Source organism: Sminthopsis crassicaudata, chromosome 2 (genome assembly GCF_048593235.1).
Source record: "Sminthopsis crassicaudata isolate SCR6 chromosome 2, ASM4859323v1, whole genome shotgun sequence".
Classification (NCBI taxonomy): domain Eukaryota; kingdom Metazoa; phylum Chordata; class Mammalia; order Dasyuromorphia; family Dasyuridae; genus Sminthopsis; species Sminthopsis crassicaudata.
Genome location: NC_133618.1, coordinates 368,096,280 through 368,123,892, shown reverse-complemented (window position 1 = coordinate 368,123,892; position 27,613 = coordinate 368,096,280). Strand labels below are relative to the sequence as shown.

Below are 27,613 nucleotides of genomic sequence, written 5' to 3'. Positions count from 1 at the left end.
GAATCATTTCCCCTGAGGTTCCCCTCTCTGTAAAATGGGGTTCCCTCCCACACCCCAGCCATTTTCCTTCCATCCACCATGATATCAGACAACCTGCCCTAAAGTATTCATGCTTACAGCTCCTGGTACTACCCTCTAACTCACCTCAGTATCCTGACTGGGAAGGGGCCACTTTACACCCAATCTCTTGCCAATTGTTTATCTTCCTTTAGCTCCCTCCCCCACTATAATTAAACCAATACTGCTTTTGTTTCTAGAAATTGTGTGTTAATGTGTTCCCTATGAATGATCAGCTCTTCTGATAAAGATAGGATTCCAGACAATCCAAAGAACTCCTGATTTTAAAAAAAAAAATGTAATCTACCTCCAGAGAGAAAACTTTGATTCTGAGTGCAGATTAAAGCATACTTTTTAAACTTTCTTTATTTTCCTTAGTATGTGTGTCTGTAGTTTTTTCCCAACATGATAATATGAAAACATGTTTTTTTATGACTTCAGCATGTATAATTGAGATCATATGGTTTGCCTTCTCAATGGATGGAGGAAGGGCAGGAAGATTATTTAGAACTCAATTTTTTAAAAATAAATAATAAAACAATTTTACATGTAATTTGTGAAATATTTAATGAAATTAAAATATTTTTTGAAAAATATATTCCCTGCCTGCCGTCTAGGGGACGGGGTGGAGGGAAGGAGGAGAAAATTCGGAACAGAAGGGAGTGCAAGGGATAATGTTGTAAAAAATTACCCATGCATATGTACTGTCAAAAAATGTTATAATTATAAAATTAATTTTTAAAAAATAAAAAAAGGGAAAACCCCTAAAAAAGAAAAATATATTCCCTAGCACTTTACTCAAGCATCCCTGTGACGTTTCAAATCAAAATAGTTTTCCTTGGACACTGCTTCCTATATGTGTAGGTGCCCCCATAGTGCTTGGAACATAAACACTTAATAAATGTTTTTTAATTTCCTCATATTCTAGGCAGCATTGAATATTCAAACAGTAAGCATTTATTTTGCAGTAGCACTATGCTGAGAGCTGGGAAAGAATGGGAAAAATCTTTCCTGGTGTCAAAGAGTTCATATTATAAAATGGAAACAACTAAATAACTAGGTGCATACAAGATATACAAAAAGTAGATGAAGGTAATCTCATAGCAACAGACACTAACAGCTGGGGAATCCAGGAAAGATGTCCTACCAAAGATAAATTTTTTTTTTTTATTCATTTTTCCAAATTATTCCCTCCCTCCCTCCACTCCCTCCCCCCATGGCAGGTAATCCCATACATTTTACATGTGTTACAATATAACCTAGATATAATACATGTGTGTAAATACCATTTTCTTGTTGCACATTAATTATTAGCTTCCAAAGGTATAAGTAACCTGGGTAGATAGACAGTAGTGCTAACAATTTACATTCGCTTCCCTGTGTTCCTTCTCTGGGTGTAGCTACCTCTGTCCATCATTGATCAACTGGAAGTGAGTTGGATCTTCTTTATGTTGAAGATATCCACTTCCATCAGAATACATCCTCATACAGTATTGTTGTTGAAGTGTACAGCGATCTTCTGGTTCTGCTCATTTCACTCAGCATCAGTTGATGTAAGTCTCTCCAGGCCTCTCTGTATTCCTCCTGCTGGTCATTTCTTACAGAGCAATAATATTCCATAACCTTCATATACCACAATTTACCCAACCATTCTCCAATTGATGGTCATCCATTCAACTTCCAGTTTCTAGCTACAACACAAAGAGCTGCCACAAACATTTTGGCACATACAGGTCCCTTTCCACTCTTTAGTATTTCTTTGGGATATAAGCCCAGTAGTAGCACTGCTGGGTCAAAGGTTATGCACAGTTTGACAACTTTTTGGGCATAGTTCCAAATTGCTCTCCAGAATGGCTAGATTCTTTCACAACTCCACCAACAATGTATCAGTGTCCCAGTTTGCCCACATCCCCCCCAACATTCATCATTATTTGTTCCTGTCATCTTAGCCAATCTGACAGGTGTGTAATGGTATCTCAGAGTTGTCTTAATTTGCATTTCTCTGATCAGTAGTGATTTGGAACACTTTCATATGAGTGGAAATAGTTTCAATTTCATCATCTGAGAATTGTCTGTTCATATCCCTTGACCATTTATCAATTGGAGAATGGTTTGGTTTCCTATAAATCAGGGTCAGTTCTCTATATATTTTGGAAATGAGACCCCAAAGATAAATTTTGAGACTTGAACAAAGAAAACTAGAAGCTGGAAGTGAGGAATGGAAGGTGTCTAGGGAAAACAGTACAAAGGAGAAGGGATATATAGAGTGTCTAGTTTGAGGAATAGTATCTAACTCTGAAGGACTTATTATGAAAAATGTTATCCAAATTCAAGAGAAAGAACTGGTTGTGTCTGAATACAGATTGAAGCATACTTTTTTAAAACTTTTTTTTTTTTTATGGGGAAATCTTATGTTTTCTTTTTCAATATGACTTTTATAGAAATGCTTTACATAACTTCACATGTGCTGTCTCAGTGTGGGGAAGGGAGAAAATCTGGAATTCAGAGTTTTAAAAACAAATGTAAAAATTATTTTACATGTACCTGAGAAAAAAAATTTAAATTTAAAAGAATATTTAGTCTAATGTATAGAAAAGAATAAGGAAGGGGCAGTTTCAAGGAGATGAAACAAAATGGCCTTTAGAATGAGGGGATCTGGATTCAAATCCCACTTATTATCTGGGTGGTTGAGGCCAAATCAATTTGGGCCCCAGCTTGCTCATCTATAAATAAAGAAGTTGGACTAGATGACCTCTGAGGTCCCTACTGACCAGACCCAAGATTCTAACTCATCTTGCTCCATTCATTTCACAAGAGAGAAAATTGAAATCCACAGATCTCAGCTCTTCCCTAAATTCTTTACTCCTTCCAGGAGGTGAGGGGCACTGAACCTGCAGACGGATGTTCTGGCAAGGATGGGGTTAAGATTTCTTTCCTAAAAAGCTTAAAGCCCCAAAACAAGAATCTCTAAATGGAAGAAGAATGAATGGGGCTTGGAGAGAAGTAAGCTAGAGAGGTCCCTGAACACCAAGCTCCAATTGAGAAATATTACCTTTCCTCCAATCTCTTCCTTCTCCCTTTGAATGAGTTTGGACCTTGGCTGAAATCCTGGGTTTTATCTGATGTTTACCTAGTAATTGTTCTGAGGAAACAGTAGGAACAGAACAGCCTAGGCCAGCCTAGCCCAAACCAGCTCAGCCTAGACCAGCTCCAATCCTGAGTAATCCCTTCCCTCCTCTGCTTTCAGGTGTTGGACAATAGGGGAATATCTCCTTCCAACCTGGCCTTCAGTCCTGCTTATTCATCTTGGACTCTTTTAAGCTCTGTTCCCCACAATCTGTTTAGAACTCTCACAACTAGGCTAAGTTGTACAGTGAAACATCCTTCTGGAATCAGGGAGGCTTCTGTTCAAATCCAGCTTTAGGCACTAGTTCTGTGATTCAAGCAAGTTTCTGTAACAGGCTGCCTCAGTTTTTTTATCCATAAAATGGGGATAAGAATAGCAACTATCTTTCAAGATTGTTGTGAAGATCCCAAATGAGATATTTTTTAATATATAAAACTTTGTGTGTTCAAAATCCATACATAGGTAGTTTTCAACATTCAACATAGTTTGCAAAACCTTATGTTCCAAATTTTTTTTCCTTCCCTTTCCCACACTTCTTTCCCTAGATAGCAAGTAATCCAATCAATATATGTTAAACATGTACAATTCTTCTGTAATACTTTCACAATTATGCTGCACAAGACAAATCAAATCATGATTTTTTCTTATGCAACAAGATAACTGTATAAATATGTATACATATATTGGATCTAACATGTAACATATTTAACATGTATTGGACTACCTGCCAGCTAGGAGAGGGGGTGGGAGGAAGGAGGGGAAATTTTGGAACAAAAGGGTTTGCAAGGGTCAATATTGGAAAAATTACCCATGCATGTATTTTGTAAATAAAAGCTTTAATTAAAAAAAAAAAAAGTGGGCAGAGTGAGGAAGCTCATGTTTTTAATTACTTCAGAGCATGTGTGTTTTGGATTCTAGTTTTTGAGGCCACTTATTTATAAGTCAATCTGTTTCACTTAATTTCTTTTGAATTGTGAAGTTGTCTATGGAAAACCCTAGAAAAAGAAAGAAAAATCAGATCAAAAAGGGGGGAAAAATGAGGAAAAAAGAATGCAAGCAAACAATAACAGAAAAAGTGAAAATGCTATGTTGTGATCTACACTCAGTTCCCACAGTCCTCTCTCTGGGAGCAGATGGCTGTCTCCATCAAAAGACCATTGAAACTAGCCTGAATTACCTCATTGTTGAAGAGCCAAGTCCATCAGAATTGATCACCATATATTCTTCTTGTTGCTGTGTACAATGTTGAGATAAATTTTTAAAGCACTTTGCAAACTTTAATGGCACATAAATCCTCAGTATTTATTCTCATTATGATTATATATTATACTATAAATAATAGTCTACAATGTGTAACCTTAAGTATGAGAAGACATAATAGATAAGACGTAGCTCCTTCTCTCATATAACTCACAATCTAATAGGGAGATAAAATAGATTACTAATTAGAATATAAAATAATACATAATAAGTGTATTAAAGAGGTTCAAGATACCTTGAAATCTAAAGGTTTTATTGCATTAGACTTTGCAAAAGGCCTTCCTGGTGTACCATGGTGGAGTTTGGGAATTAGAGTCAAGAGGACCTGCATTTGAATCTAACCATGACCACTGATTAGTCACCATCTCAGAAGCTCAGGTTCCTAATCTGTAAAAAGAGGATTTCCTTATCCCAGAGGGTTATAAGGAAAGTACTTGCAAACCTTATAGCAGTGAATGAAGTCTTTATTTTTATTCCTTTTTAAGGATAGTCAGTTCTTGTGGGAAAGGTAAGCCTCAGCTGGGGAAGGACGAGGTTTATCATCCCCTTTCTTCATTTGGAATAAACTACTGGACACCTAGGTGATGCAGTGGATATTGTGCCAGGCCTAGAATTCAAATTCAGCTTATAGACACTTTCTAGCCATGTGACCCTGGATAAGTCACTTTATCCTGTTTGACTCAGTTTCCTCATCCGTAAAATAAGCTAGAGAAGGAAATCATTCCTGTGTACTTGCCAAGAAAATCCCAAATGAGGTCATAAAGAGTGGAAAACAATAACAAAAGGCCCAGAAAGGTCACCCCAAAAGTTAGTGGCATGAACCATTCAAATTGTATAGACTTCCCCCATAAAGATTTCCTCTAGAGACTGTCAACTGTTATATTATCAACTTCTAGAACTCATGCAGCAGAAAGTTATTGTTATCTTCCTTTCATCTCATCATTGATGGTATTGCCTTATAGGCCTTCTATGCCCAAGGGCATGACATTCTCCACCCCTGGTTTATGGAATGTCCTGCCCTCAGGTGTATAAGACCTGCAAGGCAACCCTATTAATGATGAGGTGAAAGGAAGGTACAACTTTCTACTGCTTGAGTTCTAGAAGCTGATATTTTTGTATGGCCCTCCAATGGTGTAACTGGCAGAACTGTTGGCAGAAAAGTTTCCCCAAAGCTGATATAAACTGTCACATAATGAGTCTGCCATATATCCTCTTTCATTTAAATAAAGCTTTAATATATGCAAAGCATTTTCTATCTGACCATAGAGATTAAGGTGCCCATTTTATAGTTAAGGCAACTAAGGCCTCAAGAGAGTAAATCAAATGTCTGTGATCACATAGCTAATAAGTGTCTGATGAAGGATTTGTAGTCTAATTTTGGGACTGCAGTCCTTACCTATATACTATTTCTTTTAGAAAATGCCATATATAGAGATGACCATAGAGAAAACACCCCCATATGGAGAAGGGCAATTGAGCCACAGAAAGGCAAGCACATACTGAGACCACCAGGTCTCCACTATTTCCTGGTTCCAAACCCCCTTGTATTCCACATAAAAGTTGGTATTTAAAACTTGGCCTATATGGGCAAGCAGGGATTGTTTTATAGCTTTTTGGGATCTTCAGAAGATGTGTTCTATGACACATCACCTGTGAGGTGGGGCCAGAGCCTGAGAACTAGAATTGAACCCCATCCCAGCAGCCTCCTCTTTTGGTCCAAGAACCTCAAAGAATTATATCCTTTATAAGTTATGAGTAGTGGCCCTGAGTCAGAGCCTTTTTGTTGCGTATCAGAGACCAGTAGCAAAGTCAAACCAGTTTCTCCAGCGGTAAGGAGCATGCCTTCTATGTGAACACCTAAGTTCTGTAAGAGGGATATGTCAATCTGTCAAAAAGTATTTGTTAGATGCACACTGTACATAAGGTGCAAAAATGAAATAGTCTTTGCCCTCAAGGAACTTACATTCCTCATCACATTTTACTCTTCCTGAGGCAAAATCTATTACTATCTTCTCTATATGTCTCCAATAGTATAACTGTGGTCCATGTTCTCCCATTATTCCTCCACAGGTCAGTATCCAATATACTGAGGAATTTCTTCCAAATCTCTTTGACTTTGTCAGGGGAGCACTACAAATACTTATTTAGCTCTTACTGTGAGTCAGGTACTGCCCTAAGTGCTGCAGATACACAAGTGAAAAAAAGATAGTACCTGCCCTCAAGGAGCATATATTCTAATAGAGAAAAATAAGATATAAAAGGAATCTGAAAGAGGTGGGAAAGATGGTGATAACATATCTTGAGAATAATGGAGGGTTAGTCCAGACTCTTCCTCAAAATGGAGATTCTGGGAAGAATTTAACTATGGGAAAAGAGTGTAGAGGTAGAAAGCAGCTAAGGCAAGACTATCATTAACAGGATTATAGACTCTAAATTGGAAGAGATTTTAGGGATTTCTTAATTCAACTCTCTCATTTAAAAGATGATGAACTGAGGCTTGTGCAATTAGAGAAATGAAGACTTTGTGTTTGAACCAGGAACCCTGACTTCCAAAATCTATCTTCTTTCCACTTGCAGCACATGTTATTAATCATTTTACATGATCAACCTACCTTCTTTTCCCTGTTTTTTCCTCCCCTGATTCCATTTCAGTGAAAGGACAAATATAACAATTCTCCCTAATGCTATAAGGCTTCAAAGTTCCTCACAGTCAAGCAGTAAAACATTGACATTGATGGCCATCTTTGAGAACTAGAATCTCCGGTGATCATTTAATCCAATCCATACACAAAAGGCACAACCACTATAACACATCTAACAAGTGGACATCAGATATCTTCAGGAGGTGAATCCACTACCTCCATTGGAAGACCATTCCACTACTGAACAGCTCTAAGAGTTTTCCCTAAAGTGGAGACTAATTTGGCTTCTTTGTAACTTTGTACCCAATGCTGAGTTCAGTGTTCTGCCCTCTGGGACAGAGAACAAGCCTAAACCTTCCTTGTTACCACAGCTTACCCCCAACCCAAGTCTTCTGTTTCCCAGGCTAATTATCATGAATTCCTTTGATCACTCTTCATATTATAGACCTAAGATCATCTTTTACTTTTCCTGCTTGGAACATTCTCCATCTTTCAATCAATGTCCTTCCTAAATTGTAATACCCAGAATTATTATTTTTTTAATTAATTTTATAATTATAATTTTTGACAGTATATATGAATGGGTAATTTTTTTTTACATTATCCCTTGTATTCATTTTTCCAAATTTTCCCCTCCCTTCCTCTACGCCCTCTCCTAGATGAGAGACAATCCCATACATATTTAATGTGTTATAGTATAAACTAGATACAATATATGTGTGTAAAACCAAATTTCTTGTTGCACAGTAAGAATTGGATTCCAAAGGTACAAGTAACCTAGGTAGAAAGACAATAGTGCAAACAAGTTTACACCCAATTCCCAGTGTTCCTTCTCTGGGTGTAGCTGTTTCTGTCCATCATTAATCAACTGGAAGTGAATTAGATCTTCTTTATGTTGAAGATATCCACTTCAATCAGCATATATCTTCATACAGTATTGTTGTTGAAGTGTATAGTGATCTTCTGATTCTGCTCATTTCACTCAGCATCAGTTGATGTAAGTCTCTCCAAACTTCTCTCTTCATCCTGTTGGTCATTTATTACAGAGCAATAATATTCCATAACATTCATATACCATAATTTACCCAACCATTCTCCAATTGATGGGCATCCATTCATTTTCCAGTTTCTAGCCACTAGAGAAAGGGCTGCCACAAACATTTTGGCACACACAGGTCCCTTTCCCTTCTTTAGGATTTCCTTGGGATATAAGCCCAGTAGTAGCACTGCTGGATCAAAGGGTATGGACAGTTTGATAACTTGTTGGGCATAGTTCCAAGTTAAGTCAACCCACTAAGTTATTTTTTCCCTATAAATCTGTCCTTGGCCTGTGCCAAATTTGTTGAATCCCTTTGGTGTAACACCAGGGCATTCTGCCTGCTGGTGTCTTCCTTTTCACTCCTCTCCCATGCTTCATGGTGATTTTCCTCTTATGCTCCTCACTATATTTCATGGAGTCTTTTTCCTTATTATAGCCAATTAACTGTTATAGGGTACTCATTCTCCTTTTAGGATTTGCCTGCCACCTAAGGACATGCCCCAACCTTATGGGGTGTTTCTTTTGTACTGGATAAGTGTGAGTTCCACTGAGGAACGTGTCCTTCATATGCTCTCCCAACTCTATTTCATATTTACCATTGCCAGTGTCTGTTGTATCTCCTAATTTTGTCTATAATCTATTCTCCTAAATAAATTTATTTTGCCAAAAAGAATGGCCATTGTGAATTCTTTACATGACTGGACCCCAACATTTGATGTGCTCATATCTATCTTATTTGGTGCCAATTGTTCTCAAACTCATCATTTAGTCCTGAATCTCAATCACATCACTAAGATGGCATTTTGTCTACCAAAAAGCAACACATTGCTGACTCATGGAGCTTTTGTTCCACTAAACAACTCAGATACCTACTAGCTGTGTGAACTTGGGCAAATCACTTTGATTCTGCCACAGTTTCCTCAATTATAAAATGGGGATAATAATAGCAAGTACCTCCCAGGATTGTTATAAGAAACAAAGGACATAATATTTATAAAAATAGCTTAACATGGTGCTTAGCACGTTATAGGTGCTTAATAAATGTCAAATCTGTCTGTCTATTCTTTTCACTTCCTTCCAACCAATGCTCCCTTATCTTATAATAGCTTTTTATTTTTCCAATTACATGCAAAGATAGTTTTCAATTTTCACCCATACAAAACCTTCTGTTTGAAATTTTTCTCCCTCCCTTTTTCCCTTACCCTCCCTCCCTTTTTTTGGGGGGGGGTATTTTAGATATATTAGATATATTAGCTATCAAGCAATCTAATAAAGGTTAAACATTTGCAGTTCTTCTAAACAGATTTCCATATTCATCTGTGCAAGAAATATCAGATCAAAAGGGAAAAAAAGAAAACACAAGAAAAAAAACCAAGCAAATAACAAAAAGATGAAAATCCTACCAAGCCTCCTTTATCTTACATTGCTAAACTTTTTTTGTTTTTTTGTTTTTAATTTGGGAGGAGTGCAACGCCTTCCATTTAACCTTAAGGATATCATCTGATTGGGAATAGTACCACTCCCTTAACCTGTCAAGTTCTTTGGGAATCTGATCAAAAATCCCATAAAGGAATACATTAGTTTTCCCTCTAAACAGAGCTATAAGGGGAGATTTAATTCACTTGCACTTGAATTCAGTAAGACCCAATGCCATTCATGCCTGGCACGACTTAAATAGACTCTTATTCCTTATAGAATCGAAGATGGATGTAACAGAAAAATACCTATTTGTTCTAGCAGTAGCTTCTGAAATAAACAATCCTTTTTAAATGCTAATTGATTTTAGGTTAAACGGAACTGGCTAATCACCAGCTTCTAACAATGGGGCAGAGTGCTTTAGTCCTAGATCATTTGAGAAGAAGGTTATAAAGAAAGAAGACTCTCCTTAAACCTTTCACTTTAGTTCAGGACCCCCAAGGGCAGATGTAGTGAGCCTTTCTCAGGGAGAATAAACTAGAGAAATATGCTAAAAATGTTAATTTAATTATTATTTATTTATTTAGGCAAATCAGTCTAAATCAGATCAGCTGAGCTCTCTGTAAAAAGAACTACATAAAATCCCATCAAATCCTAGCCCTGCCCTGCTACTTACAACTTGTGTGACCTTGGGCTAATCACTAATCTTTTTTTTTTTTTTTTTTAATTTTAATTTTATTTTATAATTATAACATTTTTTTGACACTACATATGCATGGGTAATTTTTTACAACATTATCCCTTGCACTTACTTCTATTCAGATTTTTTCCCTTCCTCCCCCAACCCCCTCCCCCAGATGGCAGGCAGTCTTATACATGTTAAATATATTACAATATATTCTAGATACAATATATGTGTGTAGAACCAAATTTCTTGTTGCACAGGAAGAATTGGATTCAGAAGGTAAAAATAACAGTTTACATTCATTTCCCAGTGTTCCTTTTCTGGATGTAGCTGGTTCTGTCCATCATTAATCAATTGGAATTGGATTAGCTCTTCTCTATGTTGAAGAAATCCACTTCCATCAGCATACATCCTCTTACAGTATTGTTGAGGGCGGTAGCCCCTTTGGTATTCCTTGTTTGATCTCCAACTTCCTTTGGGACTTGGACCTTTGATACAAGATCTGGTCAAACTAGTCTGGGCTTGTACACAGCCCCCCACTGGATCTAGCTGGCTTGGATAAAGCGTGCCAAAGATCTGGCCTTCTAGGAATTAACCTGAGCTCTGCCCATTACTTCTTCAAGCAGATAAAAAGAGCAAAGCCAGAACCATCTTTGGTTCAGAGATTTGAAAGATGCCAGCCAAGATGCTTGCATCAGAGATTCTCTGTCCCCGCCGCTTTCGGCGTATATCTTCCTCTATCTAATGCCTTTTGCTAACCAGACCTTAACTTTGCTTCCAAACCCTGCAATAAACATCTTTTACCCATCTAGGTTTTCGGGCCTGTAAATTCATTTACAGGGGACTCTCGCCGCCACTAGACCTGATTTAACTTTGTATCCTTGTGCCAAATCCTAAGGGGGTTGCAGGGGAGCTCCATGTGACTCCCTGTACCCCAAATCCTGCCACTAGACCTCACTTAATCCTATTGAGGTATATACCTCATTATTAGGTATTTATCTCATGATTTGGTTCAAGTTACCTCATCATTTTGAGGTTCTCTATTACCTCATCAGTATCATTGTTGAAGTGTATAATGATCTTCTGGTTCTGCTCCTTTCACTCAGCATCAGTTGATGTAAGTCTCTCCAAGCCTCTCTGTATTTCTCCTGTTGGTCATTTCTTATAGAACAATAATATTCCATAACATTCATATACCATAATTTACCCAACCATTCTCCAATTGATGGACATCCATTCATCTTCCAGCTTCTAGCCACTATGAAAAGGGCTGCCACAAACATTTTGGAACATACAGGTCCCTTTCCCTTCTTTAGTAGTTCCTTGGGGTATAAGCCCAGTAGTAGTATGGCTGGGTCAAAGGGTATGCACATTTTGGCTAATCACTAATCTTTTCTCAACTTGTTTCCCCCTTCATAAAAAGAGGGATTGGATTAGATTGTTAATAATATTGTTTTGCAATATTAAATATTCAATTCAGTCTATAATCTTATCCTCCATGATTTCATCTTGCCTTTCCCATCACTGCTTTTGTTAATACCTTAGAATGAATTCAAACCCTCATTTCTTTCAATATTCAGATTGAGACAGTTTTCATTGCCATCCATCACTCATTACAGGTTATACTGCAATTGTTTGGAGTGTGGTTAATTGTAATCAGGAGGAAAAATTATAAGACAATGACATGGTAGGACAAAGGATACAACTTGATCTTCAAAAGGAAAAAAACATTGTTAGCTTTAAATCACTTAAGCTAACATTCATTTTGTCCAGAGGAGAAGACTTCTGGAAGTTCTAACCACTCTTAAATTACTGTGAAACCCTAACCTGGCTCTCACCAAAGTAGGAAAGACTTTCTGGGGCCTCATATTCCTTTTTACTTTTTCTGATTGTTGGCATTCTTTTACACCCTCACCTCCCACCCGCACAATAAACATACATTAAACCTTTTCTTCTTGACTATGACCTTGTTCCCCTTAGATGTTAACTCAACTGTTAATAGTAATTATGACAACTATGCAGTTTTTTATGTTTTGCAAATGGCTTAATGTATGTCATATTTGGTCTTCCAGATAACCATGTAAGAAAGTTGTCTCTGTTAATCTCATTTTATAGATTACTTTTCTCAGGCTCAGTTTTCCTAAGTGATCTTCCAGTATTTAAGAAAATGTTAATCAGTGTATTTTTATTTACTGATAAAGATACAGAGTATCTGGCATATAAGTAAGTACTTCTGTGCCATAAGTAATAAATATTTTTATTTATTACTTATGTGCCAGATACTCTGTTATGTGTGGTGATACAAAAAGAGGCAAAAGTCAATGCCTGCTCTCAAAGTGTTTGTAACAGGGCAGAGAATGTGCAAACAAATATGTCCAAACAAGCTATATTCAGCATACAAAGTATTTAATTAGCAGAGGGAAGCCATGAAATTAAGAGAGGTTGGGGACAGAAGTAGAAGTTAATTTTTTAAGTGAGACTTAGAGTAAGTCAAGATAGTAAGTAGTCTGAGTGGAGGAGCAAGAACATTCCATCCATGTGGGATAGCCAAAGAAAATATTGGGAACTGTGAGATAGACTGTTGTGTTTTGATAATGGAATAATCCCCCAATTTTGACTTCTTGTCAGGGAACAATCAATGCTGGTATTCCCAAGATGCAAATCTTACTTGAATTTATTTTCCAAGTCTTCAAAATATCCATAGCTTTCAGCTCTGTCTCTAAAGAGTGTTACCTCTGTGATCTTGGGCAAGTCATTCAGGCTAAAATGAAGGGGATAGATGTGATGAACAGTGCCCTAGTTCTTTGATCTTGTAACAATATTAAATATTGATAATGACTCAGGCCTTCATGGTAAATATTGATTTGTCCCCATCCTCCTCTTTCTAGATGGTAATGTGCTGATTATGGTAACTCCCCCAATATACATTTCAGGTTCATTCAAATGAATTCTACCTAATAACTTAACAGAAAAAAAAAAGTGGAAAAAAATCCATCAGACATATGGATGATTTATCAACATATTGATCTTGGACAGACACTGAAGATTGATAGTGAGTTCTGTCTAGAATTGAATAAGAGAAAGGGAACCTGTTTTATGGTATTTCAAAAATGGCTTCGTGCTTTTAAAAGAAGCTAAGTTTCTCTCTTTTTTAGGATTTAAAAAAAAAACTTAGATTTTTAAATTTAGGTATAGAAAAAAAAACAAAAAAACCACATTTCCATGTACACAGCACAACATGAAAAGAAGATTCGGTAAAAAAAAAAAAAATCCATGAATTTCTATTTCACATAGTTAGGTTTCCTGAACCATGTAATTAAATACTACTCATCTTTTCAAAGCTATCCAATTTTTCGGTGATTCTTTGAAGCTTTCTTTTGTCTTTGGACTTTTGTTCCATGGAATTTCCATTTTTGATTTCTTTGGAATAGCTCTAAAAAAGATTATTGTGATTAAATGAAGTTACCAAACTGTGCCTTAAAACCCAAATCATTCTGGTTTTCACTGAATGGCTGATAATAGGCCCAGCCCAATCGTTTGTGGTGGCTCATTGTTTAGATTTTGATCTTTTAGAATGAATGTAAAACAAGCAATTGTTTTCTGTTCCGGCAATACATTAGGAGGGTCTTCTCGTCTTTGTGATGGTAAATTGGTGGATCTTTTTATTTTTAATGGGCGTTGCCTCAGAGAAACTGACATCTAGGAAAGACTTTAATTTGGAAATTTAATTTAATTCTAATTTTCCTAGGTCACTGGCCTCATCTTCTTCTCTCAACCCTGGATTCCCTACAACTCTGGAGAGAAAGCTGAGCGGATAATTCAGCACAGTTAAGTCTCACTCAAATCTAATTCACCAGAGGAAGTCTGTACATTCTGGAATGATGAACAAGAAGCTATAGTGCTTTTTCCTCCAGAAAATCTTTGCTGACACTCTTCTCTGCCTCTCAGTCCTTAAAATTATAATTGTTCTCTCTCTTGAGCTTACTTTGTTCAGGGCCACTTGTACTCATTGTCTAAATATAATTATTTGTATATGCCATCTATCTACTTTGTAAATAAGTTTGATAAGAACGACAAAGTATACTGTTTTTTTCTCTTTATACCCCCCCATTCCAAATATGCTCTCTACATATACTAGACATTTTATAAATGTTTATTAGATTTAACCGAATGATTCTAAATCCTTGAGATGATTTGGGGAAAAGGGAATGGAGGCCAAAGGGCAAGTCATCTCTCTCCTGAGATCCTTTGGGGTTTTTTCATGATTTAGCTCAATTTTTATGAGGAGATAAAGCTTATTCACATAAGGCAGTTCTGGAATAACTCAAGATAATGGGAGATCCCAGTCACAGATAATTTGGCTCACACATGCTGACAAACACCTTCCTTTAGCCCCAGAAAAGCAGAACTGGTTAGTAAGTCAGGGCTGGTCTTTCTACTTCTCTTTCTGTTCCCCCTTACCCTCCCCCCTCCCCAATGCTTCACACTTTTCCTCCCAGTGTCCACTATGTAGGGATCAATCTGATGAGAATCTGACAAGAGAAACTGAGCCTGGAGACCCCCAAAAGATGATGGGCGGTACCCAGTTCTGGCGGGCTTTTCAGTTAGCCCAGATGAGGTGAGGGCTGGGAGAAGCTGAGCTGAGAGTGGGGGCTGGGCCCGGATATTCAAAGGGTGCCTTTGACCAGAATTTGTGAATCAAGGTCAGTCATGGGTTGGGCAATTAGGAATCTTAAAGGGACTCCAACCCTCATCACTTCTACCCCTTTCCCAAATCAATGAATGCGGCAGAAGTTAGAGGGCCAGGCCTACTGGGAGACTCCAGCATTCTCTGTGACTCATGCTATGTGACCCAAGGCAGGATCCCTAACCTCTCTGTCTCCAAGTTTGGCTTGGGTCCAGAGAGTTTCAACATATTGAATTTCCTATACGAAGGCACTGATGTACATTGAACTCCTGCAATGTGCCAAACCCTAGATATTGAGGGGACAGGATCCATCCTCTAAGAACTTACAGATCCAGCAGCTGGGGTGGGGGTGGGGCGGGGATCTGAGAAGCTTCTTCTGGCTGGGCTTGAAAGGAAATGGGAGTGTTCTAAGGGACAGAATTGAGGAAGGAGGTGAATGAAGCCACGGAGACGAGTTTTCTACTCCCAGCTCCCTATTCCCCCAAAATTCACTGCTAGGATGGAAGGTCAGGGCTGGGGTGTTGATGGAAGGAGTTTATTGGGATGGTATTTTTTTCCAGGACAGCCTTATACAGACGAGTAATGTGAAATAAGATTGGAAAGGAAATTTGCATCTGGTTTTCGAAGGTCTTTAAATTAATTAACTTAAATTTAAGTTAATGAGGTTATACTTTATTCTAGAGGCAGAAGGCAGGTATTGAAGGTGAGGGAGCAGAGAAGTGGTATAGCAGCTTGTCGGGAACACGGATTTGAGGGAGGAAACGATGGTGGAGGGCTCTTTTAAAGGGCTTTCTCAGGGTTGATACAAGAAAGGCGATAATTGAGTGGCGAGGTGAAAGCTGGGAGAGTTGTTCCCTGACCCCCTCGTTCTTAGTCAAGAGCCATATATTCTGACTGAGGCCTTATGCAGAATGCTAATGGTAAAAATGAAAGCGATCACCATGTTCGCCCTGCAGTCTCGCTCATTACCCTCAATGACCGTTTCTGCAGCGGAGCTGGAAGGCCTGCTCCGAGGCGGGCGTTCAGGGGCGCAGGTGGGAGGCCGCTGCGGTGACGGATGCATGTGAGATACCTTGCAGAGAGAACACACACAAGGCTTGCTACAGTAACAAACCGCACAGAGGGGGATGGAAGCTCTGGGAGCGGGAGCTGCAGGTACTCCGCGGGACCGCCAGAAGTGGGGAAGTGAGAAAGAGCAGCGGGCGCCCTCGGGAGGGGCAGTGTCATCGCTCGGGCCACAGTGGGGGCAGAGTCTAGACGGGGTGGCTGGCCGCTTGTGGCCCGACCTCGCAGCGGGGTGGAGGCAAGGGGAAGTAAGGACTCGGGAGAGTCCCGGGCGGAGTGCTTGTCTGCAGCCGCGGATTTGTCCGTTCCGGGCTGTACAGTTTTGAGGGCACTGACAGTGAGAGGAGGAGGTTATTGAGGGCTGCAAGTGGGGAGCGCTCCGGGCCCGAAAGTTTGCTTCTTACTTCCTACACGGCCTCGGGCGGGACTGACCGTGCGGTGCCTCAGTTTCCCCTGTAAAACGGGAGCATTGCACCCCGGTGGCGCCCCACTCCCCGTGCTGTGAGTTCTCCCCGCCCGGACCACGCAGGCCGGCATTCCCACTAATAGCCCGCGGTGCACTAGGAGCGCTCCCGGCCACAGCTGACGACGGCTTTGTCCGTCGGACGGCCCCGGACCTGCGCGGGGCGTCCCGGCTGCAGTGGGGGCTGGAGGCGGGGCCGGGGGCGGAGCCCGAGCCGCGGGCTCTGCGGCGTCAGCACTGAGCGCCGGGCCAGGAAGCCGAGCCTTCCCGGAGCCGCCGCCGCCGCCGCCGCCGCCGCTGCTGCTGCTGCCCGGAACCACGTGCGGAGCCCGCCCGCGCCGAACCCAGCGGGACCCGGCTGGGCCAGAGCCCCGAGCAGCCCCAGGTGAGGCTCCGGGGCGGGCAGATCCCGGGGATCCCCAACCCCCCACCCCCAGCTCCTGTTGTCTGGCCCCCAACGGCCGGTCCTGGTGCGAGCGGGAACTTTCATGTTATCCCCGGAGGCCTTCATCGGAAAGTGGGGGGAACGAGGCCCAGAAAGTCACAAAACCCGCCCCAGGCCCCAGTCCCTCCGTCCCTTTCCCGCTCTCAGCACATGTCCCAAGTTGGGCAGGTCGTGCGCTCGATCTGTTAACTCGTTCCCCGAAGGTCATCCGCTTCTTCGCAAAAAGTGTAGGATTTGCGGGAACAAACAGACTTTACGCACACACACTGTGTATATTTGTGGAACGTGCAGACTTCTGCCCAGAAGAGGCCGTCCGCACACCCCCTGCCTCGGCCCTGCCGAGTGCCTCAGTTCCCCCCAGCTGGAGCCCTGAATGAGGCCTTCTCACGGGGCCTGTGCGCCCCGTGCCCGCTTTGCTTTTGAATTCCCAGTATTTAGCACAGAGTAAGAATTCAATGAAATGCAGCGTATGTTACCCCTGCCCCTAATATGTTGGTGTATAAAGGGCCTCCAAATACATGTGTGCAAACTTATGCACGTGCTGTGAGCCCTCTCCATAAATCCCCATTTCCCACCACGCCCTCCATCTATCAGCCCCTCGTGTGTCCGATCCCGGCCTCCCCCGCCTGTGCATCCCCTTGCCAGCCATCCCACACTGTCTGCGGAGAATCCACCTCTTCAGAAAAACTCTACATCTCAGGTTGTTCAAAGCAAGGTTACTATTTCCCCTCCATCTATTCCACTTCTGCTCAGGGAAGCCCCATTCTTCCGTTCACCCATATTTACAAGGTTGTAACCTTGGAGCTCTGCTCCCCCACCCCGTGTCTGTTCGGTTATCCAGTTCCCATCGCTTACCCCGTCCCTTTTCCTCTCCCACAGCCGCTACCCTGCTTTAAGCTCTCATCGCCTCTAGCCCGAACTATTGTGATGGACGGCCTTATCTGTTCTCCAGGTTATCCCCTCTCTAATGTATCCTCCACACAACTGAAATGTTAATTTTCCAAACACTTGTCTCACCATAGCTATCAAACTTAATAACCCCCCAGCTTGTTCCAGCTCAGATGATGTCAGATGATTTAAAGCACTACATGTCAGACACTATTATGTGTAATGTATTAAGAAAAAAAAAGTTCAAGAGATACAGTTTCTGGATAGTTAATACTGTTATGCTACCAACATTAATAATTAATAAACACCCCTTAGAGTAGGTATTCCTGAGTGGCAATCAACAAGTTAACTAGTAATGAGAAAGTGAATATTTTGAGAGGGGACTATTCTAATGAGATTGACTATGTTATTCATGTTATTTACTATTCTTGGATAATCCATACCTAGAGACTAGCCTAAATAGAAGACAAAGGGCCAGAATTCATTTTAGATTAAATTATTTATAAGTTTTTTAGTGGGGTGGGGCAACAACTCCACCTAGATAAAATGGTCTAGGAAAGGTAAATTTTTGTGCTAAGACTAAGATTTCCTTAAGAAGAATATAATTCTGCATCTCTCCAGTAGGTTATTATAATAATCATTTCTCTTATGCAATAGAAAAATTTTAGTAGATGCCCATTGCCACTAGAATAAAATATAAACATCTAGGCCTGGTGAGCCTTAAAAGCCCTCACATTTGATCCTGCATTATCTTTCCAGACTTATTTCATATTTATTCCCTTTCACAAACTATTATTTGCAACCATGTTTACCTATTAGCTATTTCCAGACCTCAACAGGCCATTTCTTTTTATACAGGCTCTCCAGAATACCTGGAACATAGCTTTAAATCCTGAAATTCCTAGTTTCTTCAAGCCTTTCCTGGTAACCCCCACAAGTCCTTAGCACTGGTTAAGTCTCCTGTAATTTGTATTTCCTAGTGCAAATTCATGCTATATTTCCTTTTAACCTTTAGCCTGATTCCCCAACACACATACAGTTGAATGTTTTTTGAGATCAGAAAATATTTTAGTTCTTTATGCCTTTGATGCTCTAGCACAGTGCCTTGTACATTCTAGTTGTATAGTAAATATTAATTCAATGTTTGTATTATATAGTCAATCAATAAATATTGTTAAAATATTTTGGAGATACCCTGTTTCCCAGAGCTAAGGGATGGCAAACAGGCTGTGCTCAGAAATTGTTATAACAATAATCCTTAGCATCCTGTATGATATTACCCTCTAGCAAAGGGTATTACTTGGATCATCTCCAGGTGTTCACTGAGAAATTTAGCCTCCCATTTCCCAGGGCCATCCACTGCATGTTCACAATCCCTGTTCCTTGTGTGCTCCTGTTCCTATCACAGAACCAGTGTGGGGTGCTTTACCACACAGAGTAATCATGACTGTCACAACTGATTGTTCCCCATATGACCCAAGAATACCTATATTGTCCCAAGAAATGCCAACCAAGAGAACTGTCTTTAGACCATCAAGAATAATTGTATTGTAGGCCAATCTTTTACAGATATATAGCCCCATCATCAGGAGTATTAAGCCCTTGGGGGGGAGAGCGTGCTTCCATCTGCAAATATTGTTTTCCTCATTCTGAAATTAATTACACTTCTGTTTGTGCCCTGACTCCTCTGTCTCTGACTTGCTCTATCTCAGCTCAGGCTGGGGCAGTTGATCAAAGCACATTTTTGCTATTATGGTATATAATGTATTCCTGGTTCTGCTTGTTTTGTTTAGCATCATTTCATGTATATCTTTCTAAGCCTTTCTATTAAAAATTTTTTTATAATAGTTTTATTTTTACAGATACATGCAAAGAATACACTTTTGCAAAACCTTGTGTTCCAAATTTTTCTCTCTTTTTCTCTAAGACAGCAAGCAATATGATATAAGTTAAACATGTTCAATTCAAGAAGACATTTTTTGAAAATCTTAAGGGTTCTATTAAAGGAAGATTTATTATTATTATTGTTGAATGAGGTGAAAGTTATGTTAAAAAAAAATGGAGGTTTGGGGCTTTATGGTAGGAACTGTGTCCTTTCTCTGATCTAGCTGAATGTAAACCTCTTTATATGACTTTGTTCTTTCTTTCCAAAAGGACAGGGCAGCCTCAGTAGAGGCCTTCATCATGAGTTTTGTCGAGTATGAAGAGCTCATTAAAGAAGGGGATACTGCCATCATTTTCTTGGGCCATGGCTCCATGTTCCCAGTACAAGTCCAGCATGGGGCTCAGACTCAGACCAAGTATGGTGTGATCCGTCACTCAGCCCATCTCATTGGCCAACCCTATGGCTCCCGGGTTACCTGCAGCAAGGGGGGCTGGGTTTATGTGCTCCATCCCACCCCTGAGCTTTGGACCCTGAACCTGCCACACCGGACCCAGATTCTCTACTCCACAGACATCTCCATCATCACAATGATGCTGGAACTGAAGCCTGGCTCCATTGTTTGCGAATCAGGTGAGCTTAACACTGGGAAGAATGAGGTCAGTTTATACTGGAATATGTCAGTAAGGCTGACTATAAATGGAAATTTTTTAAGTTGAATGTTATTTGAAGAAAGGCTTACCTTACATAGAAGTCTTTTGTCAAAGAAATATTTCCCTATCCTCCATTCTTAGACCTTTAAAACATCAAAGATTTACAGCTAAAAAAGATCTTCATTTCAATTCAAAAGAGTTTAGATAAGGTGGAATACTTGTCTTCATAGGGTTTGCAGTCTATTAAAGGGGAGAGACACATATTAAGTACGTTACCAAGAAATAAAAAAAGTATGATGAGAGGAATCTCATTACAGACCGGGGAGGATCAGGGAAGATTCGTTTCTCTAGCATTTCAATAGAATTTATTTATTTTTAATTTTGTTTTATTTGACGATATAAGTGATTTGCCTAGGATTGCACAGCTATTAAAAATCTGAGTCTACCAGTCCTGAAGTCAGGAGGACCCCAGTTCAAATCTGGTCTCCAACACTTAACATTTCCTAGCTGTTGTGACTCTGGGCAAGTCACTTAACCTCAATTGCCTCAACAACAACAACAAAAAAAAAAGAATCTGAGGCTGGATTTGAACTCTGGTTCTCCTTTAACTGACAAAAGAAGAGAAGGAAGGACCTTCTGGGCATAAAATAATCTGATAGTAAGCATTCCTTAAGCACCTGCTATGTACCAAACACTGTTCTAAATGCTGAGGATTTAAAAGAAAGATAATCTCTACCCTCAAGGAGTTTGTAATTTAATTTTTAAAAAAGCTAAATGAACTTATTTGATCTTCTGAACAATCCTATGAAGTCAGTACAATTACTATCCCCATTCTACAGCATAAATTAACTAACTTGCCCAGTGTGCTAACAGAGGAAACATCTGAGGCCATCTTTGAACTCATATTTGACTCCAGGTCTAGCACTCCATCTATTGCACCATTTAGCAACTTCCTAGCAACAGGCCTCCTCCAGGAGAGAACTAAGGCTGACAGTAAATAGCAAAACCAGGCTCTCAGATACTGAATATAGGCTTTTGTCACTATCGCAGGATGCTTTCCTTTGCCAGTGGGGTAGGGCATGGGTGACCCTTCTGGAGATCCCATTTCCTTATCTATTTTAATTGAAAGGATAGAACTACATGATCTCATAAGATCCCTTCCAGCTCATAATCTGTGATCCTTCCAACTCTGAGATTCCAGGAGTCCAATGAATGAACGAAGGAATATTAAAAGTGCCAAATCCTGTTTGGCAAGGGGGTGGGCTGCTCAGCACTTTCTTTACTTTCTGGAGACATTCCAGAAGTCTCAGCCTATTTCTCTGCCCCCAGGGAGGCTGATTAGAACTAGTCATCTCCTGTTATTTTCTTCACTATTCCCCCTATTTCTGCCCAGTGAGTGAGTGAGTAAGTGAGTATTTTTTTACAGGTCAATTCACTAAACAAGAGAAAGGCAGATGAATTAACAAAAAGTTCTCTAGTTTGGAAATCAGGTGATTGACTTATGTTCTGTGACCTTAGTTGGATATGTCTCAGTAAACTATCAGGAAACTTATTATCCCACCTTGTCATTCTCCTAGGGCTTTTTGGGACTCTGGAAGGAAGTATATTTCCTGAAAAGATCTAAGACTCCATTCCCAGTCCTGGGAGGTGAGTGGGAGAATGTATTAATTAAATTGAATATGTTCTTCTCTCATTCTCCCATGCATCTCAGGCTTGGCTGCCCGCCAGACCCCTATTGGAGCTTCCATCTGCCCCTTTCCCTAGTTTCTGATTGGTCTGAGCTTCATGGACCTGATAATAATGATATTTTTCAATATTCTTGTGTTGAACATAACATTTAATCATTTGTAAAGTCTATTTTAATCTGCCATCTCATTTGAATTTTTGTAATAATCCTATTTGGGGAATGTTGATGTTTTTAAGATGCTGTATATTGAAATCCTCCCTGTTCTAATAGGCTTAATTGAGCAAATCACCTGAGTAGAGGTGATGTCTCACTGTATTTATTTTTCTGCAATTAGAATAGAAGTTTCTTGAAGGCAGGAACTGTTTCATTTATGTCTGTGATTCTCCAGACTGGTCATTTAATAAATGCTTGTTTAGTTGAATCCAGGCCATACTCCTATCTTCAGCTAAGAGAAAGGGAATTATGAAAAGAAAAGAAAAAATGGGGAAAGGACAGAAAAGTGTGAACTAGAGGATGAGAGAGAAAAGACAAAGAGAATTAGGAAATGGAGGGAAAAACAGTAGGAATGAGAGAGATGGAGAGGAAACAAAAAGGAAGAGGAAATAGAAAAGGAAAGAGATGTGGAGAGGAGACAGGGAAGCAATGAGAGAAAGAGGCTATTAAGTGAAGCCATGGATGGTAGATGGATTTTTTTTTTCAATTTTCAATAGTATTTTATTTTTCCAAATACATATATAATTTTCAACATTCATTTTTGTAAGTCTTTGTGTTTCAAATTTTTCTCCCTTCCCTAAGACAGCAAGCAATCTTATATGGGCTCATTCTGTGCAGTTCTTTTAAATATATTTCTATATTTGTCATGTTGTATAAGAAAAATTAGATCAAAAGGGGGAAAAAAAAACATAAGAAGGGGGGGGAGCAAATAAACAAACAAAGTGAAAATCCTATGTTTCAATCCACATTCAATCTCCATAATTCTCCCTCTGGATGCAGATGGCATTTTCCATTCTAAGTCTTGGAATGTGGGCAGTAGATTATTGGCCTTTTCCAAAAGCAAAGATAGTATTAATTTGATTATTAATATTGATTGAGAAATGCAAGATTGGCAAAAAGTGAGAATAGTATGGACTTCCCTTTTGTTACTATAGAAAGCCTTAAAGTTGCTGGGGTGGGGGAGAAAAGTTTGTGGTTCTGCCATCTACTGGAAAACTGGATAGCATGTGAAATATGGTCTGGGGCCCCCTAAATTAGATAGTCAATTATGGGAGTTTTCATTTACTTATTCATCAGTCGGATAGTTTACTCAGCAAATCTTTGCATGACATGGTCTTGAGTTTCCTCACTGATCTCTTTTCTCTGGATTTACTCTAGCTTTTCAAAGTCCTTTCCAAATTATAGCATCCAAAATTGAACACTAGCTATTGTCTGACTTGGGGAGAATATAATGGGATTATTATTTTTCATGTTCTGGACCCTATGCTCTCTTGGTGCTTCCATAGGATAATTTTAGATTTCATGAGCTTGTGGTCCACTAAAATCAGTAGATCTTTTTTCATAGGTTATTACCTAATTAGTTCTGTACTTGGGAAGTTGGTGTTTTGGCTTTGATGTGTATCTGTATTAAATTTCATTTTAACTTATCAAGATGTTTTTATATGCTAACTCTATTAGACAGGCTGATTAAAAAAAACTGTTCCTCCTGGCTTTGTCATCTCTAGATTTGATAAAAATATGTCTTCTCTACCTTCATCCAAATCCTTAATAAAATATTAAACAACACAGATGTAAGAATGCCTTTGTAAGGACTCTCAGGTGTAGACATCTCCAAGCTACTAATAATTTCTCCTAATTAAGGAGTCCTGAATTCACCAAATCTTATTCATTAGCCCATATCTCTCAACTTGTCACAAAAATGTCTTTAGAAGTTGTCAAATGCTTGACTGAAATCTAGAATCTAGCATGTTAAACTGTGGTTCACAATCCCATATGGGGTCTTGTAACTGAATGTGAGAGTCGTGAAATTATGATTTCTTATCAGTAAATATTTGATTTGTGTATCTATTTTATATACCTGTATACTTGGGGTCATGTAAAAATTTCTTGGCTGAAAAGGAGTTGAGAATGGAAAAAGTTTAAGAAGCCTTGGTCTAGATCATCCATATCAACAACACTCTCCCAATATTTCCTGTGGCAGGGATCAGAACAAAGTTAGTCCATCATGAACTGTTTACTTTCCTTTCTTCTACACTGCAGCAAACATCCCTTTATTGATATATTCTAGATTTTTCCAGTAATTGAGATCAAGGTCTCTGGCCTTGATGATTGAAGATGCAGATTTTACTTTCTGGTGTTTGGATTTTTTGTTTTTGTTTTTATTCGCCCTCTACTATTCCTGTTGCCTATGACCTTTCAGAGATCACTGACAATGGCTCAGGAATAACCTCCATTCTTTTTATTTTTAAAATTTTAAAATTCATTTTGAAGCTTTTTATTGACAAAACATATGCATGAGTAATTTTTTCAACATTGACCCTTGCAAGTTTTCTGTTGCAAATTTTTCCCTTCTTCCTCTCACCTCCTCCCCTAGATGGCAGATACATGTTAAATATGTTAAAATATATGTTAAATCCAATATATGTATACATATTCATAATTATCTTGCTGCACAAGAAAAATAGGACCAAAAAGGAAAAAAACAAAACAAAACAAAACCCTGAGAAAGAAAACAAAATACTAGCAAACAATAGAAATCTGAGTGGAAATGCTATATTGTGGTCAATACTCATTTCCCACAGTCCTCTCTCTGGGTAGCTGGTTCTCTTCATCACTGAATAATTGGAACTGGTTTGAATCATTTCATTGTTGAAAAGAGACATGTCTATCAGTAGTGATCATCATATAGTCTTGTTTCTGTGTATAATGATCTCCTGGTTCTGCTCATTTCACTCAGCATCAGTTCATGTAAGTCTCTTCAAGCCTCTCTGAAATCATCCTGCTGATCATTTCTTACAGAACAATAATATTCCATAATATTAATATACCACAACTTATTCAGCCATTCTCCAACTGATGGGCATCCATTCATATTCCAGTTTCTTGCCACTACAAAAAAAGCTGCCACAAACATTTTTGCACATGTGGGTCCCTTTCCCTCCTTTAAGATCTCTTTGGGATATAAGCCCAGTAGTAACACTGCTGGATCAAAGGATGTTCACAGTTTGATAACTCTTTGAGCATAGTTTAACTTAAATTTGTAAAGACACAAAAAAAATAACATTTCCGTTTACACACAGCACAGACTAAAAGGAGGATTCTCTATAAAACATGAATTTACATTTTAGATTGTTTGCTTTTTTGAAAAATAATGTAATAAGGACTTTTCACTATTTTTGAAGCTATTCTGCTTTATATGCTTCCTTTTACATTCTTTTAATCTCTGTTTTGTGCCTTTTATATATTTTCCTCCTCACTTTAGAGATAATTATCATTCAATGCAAATAATGTATACATATGTGTAAAACCATAGTATACATACTTCCATTTGGGCATTTTTTCCCCCCTAGGGAGTGTTAAGTGTCTGAGATCAGATTTGAACTCGGGTCCTGAATTCAGGGCTGGTGTTCTATCCACTGCACCACCTAGCTGCCCCATTTGGGCATTTTTTAATACTCAAAATAACTTAGTTGCTTAAAGTTGATCTTAATTATTGTTATTACTGTATGTAGTCTTTTCTTGGTTCTGTTAATTATAATTTTATGCTGATCTTTCCATGTTTTTCTAAATTCAATGAACTCATCATTTCTTATAGGCCAGAAGTCCTCTACATCATAATCAAGATCATATGCAATCAGAGGGTATAAAGTGGTTTGGTTTTTTTCTCCTAAAATTGATTATGATTACTGTAAAAATATGAAAAGCACCTGTATGTGCAAAAAGTGTTTGTAGCAGCCATTTTTTAGTGGCAAGGAATTGGAAATTGAGCTTTTCAGTTGGGAATGGCTAAGTTATAATATATGAATGTAATGGAATGTTCAATAAGAAATGATGAGCAGACTGATTTCAAAAAAGCATAGAAAAACTTACCTGAATTGCGGCTAAGTGAACTGAGCAGAAGCAAGAGAACAAGATTACATAATAATCAACTGTGATGGAAAGAACCATCCCCATCAGAGAAAGAACAATGGAGACTGAATGTGGCTCAAAGCATAATATTTTCACTTTTTGTTGTTTGTTTGGTTGTTTTTTTTTCTCTTTTTTTTTTTCCTTTTACCTTTTTAATCTGATTTTTCTAATGCAGCATGACAAATACGGAAATATGTTTAGAAGAATTGCAGGATTACTTGCTATCTATGGGAAGGGATAAGAGGGAGTGAAAGAGAAAAATTTGGCACACAAAGTTTTGCAAAGGTGGATGTTGAAAAATATCTTTGCATGCATTTGGAATAATAAAATACTATTTTAAAAAAGAGTCACCTTCATGATGATGATCTCTAAGGACTTTTCCAGCTGTAAATCTGTGATTCTTTGTATTTCACTGTAAAATTTTAGGTCATAAGATCCTGCCTAAAAACCTTTTTTTTTTGATACTTGCTTTCCCCAAATTTAATGTGCCTCTCAGTCTAGGCCTTCTCTTTCAAAAATTCTAGGACACAATGGTTATGTATCCCCAAAGTTTTAACTATTTCTACTTCTGCAACCAGTTTTCTCATCATTCATTAGCACCAATTCCAGAATAGCAGCTTCCTTTATTGTTTCCTGTATCTTTTGAAGAATGAAATTCCAAAGTCAAGCCAAGAAAATGTCATCTTCTCAGCCTTTGGCAGAGAGAGAGCCTCAGCATGTCTGCATAATTGAAGTATCCCATCACTACTATGTCATATATCCATGCTAGATAGTGAGCTCCCCATTACCAGAGTTTCTCTAGCAAATCTGGGTAACCACTTGTTGGGTGTGTCAGAGTGGGGGATTACTTGGAATATGACTCTTAAGGGCCTTCTGCAACTGTAAGAGTCTGGGATAGGGCCAGGGCCCTTGGTCTAAGTACCATGAACATAGTCTAGCCTTGGTTATACATCGAGTGAGGGTGGACAGGGGGAAGGAAAAGGAGATGGAAAGAGAGAAGAGAAGACTCCCCTTGTATTTAGTCAGGAGACCTGACTTAATTAACTATGTGAGTGAGCCTCTTTCCATCTTCTCCCAATGTAAGGGGCTGGCCTATATAATTTCTACAGCGCTTTCTAGCTCTGACATTCTGACTCTTTCATGTTCTGAGGGCACTCCTAGCTACACTTCTATGATTCTCATGGGCAGCGAGCTATCTGGGAGGCAAACATTAGTGAGGAGATTTAAGCTGCTGGGGCTTCTTGCTGTGGTCCTTTAGCTAAAGCTGATCCCTTTCTGCTCTGAGGGCCTAATTCTAAACTGGTGTGGTCCCTTTAAAAGATGATTGGGTTTTGCTTGTGACTTGAGGATTGAATGAGTCCTTTGTTTAAGGTCTGTTGTCGTCCTGCTTTTCCTGTTGAGCATTGTAATGGGGGGGGGGCGGTATTGGGGAGAGGGAATTTAGAGTAGAAAAGGCTTTTGATGGGCTAGTAGGGCTGTCTTTCCCTCATCAAAG

At 39.1% G+C, this 27,613-nt stretch overlaps 1 protein-coding gene across 4 annotated transcripts in view; it reads left to right on the top strand.

The window, feature by feature from the left end:
• Positions 1-15,970: 15,970 nt before the first annotated feature.
• LOC141556642 (tRNA (adenine(58)-N(1))-methyltransferase catalytic subunit TRMT61A-like) overlaps positions 15,971-27,613 on the top strand; it is a 53,285-nt gene continuing 41,642 nt past the window's right edge. Inside the window, exons 1-2 of one of the 4 annotated variants that reach the window (XM_074291091.1) lie at positions 15,971-16,068; positions 19,929-20,289. In XM_074291091.1, coding sequence (XP_074147192.1) covers positions 19,959-20,289 — 331 coding nt within the window. In that variant the 5' untranslated portion in view covers positions 15,971-16,068; positions 19,929-19,958. Of the gene's footprint in view, positions 16,069-16,686; positions 16,827-17,817; positions 17,839-19,928; positions 20,290-27,613 lie in introns of those variants that run through there. The other 3 variants (XM_074291089.1, XM_074291092.1, XM_074291090.1) reach the window with 3 other exon arrangements.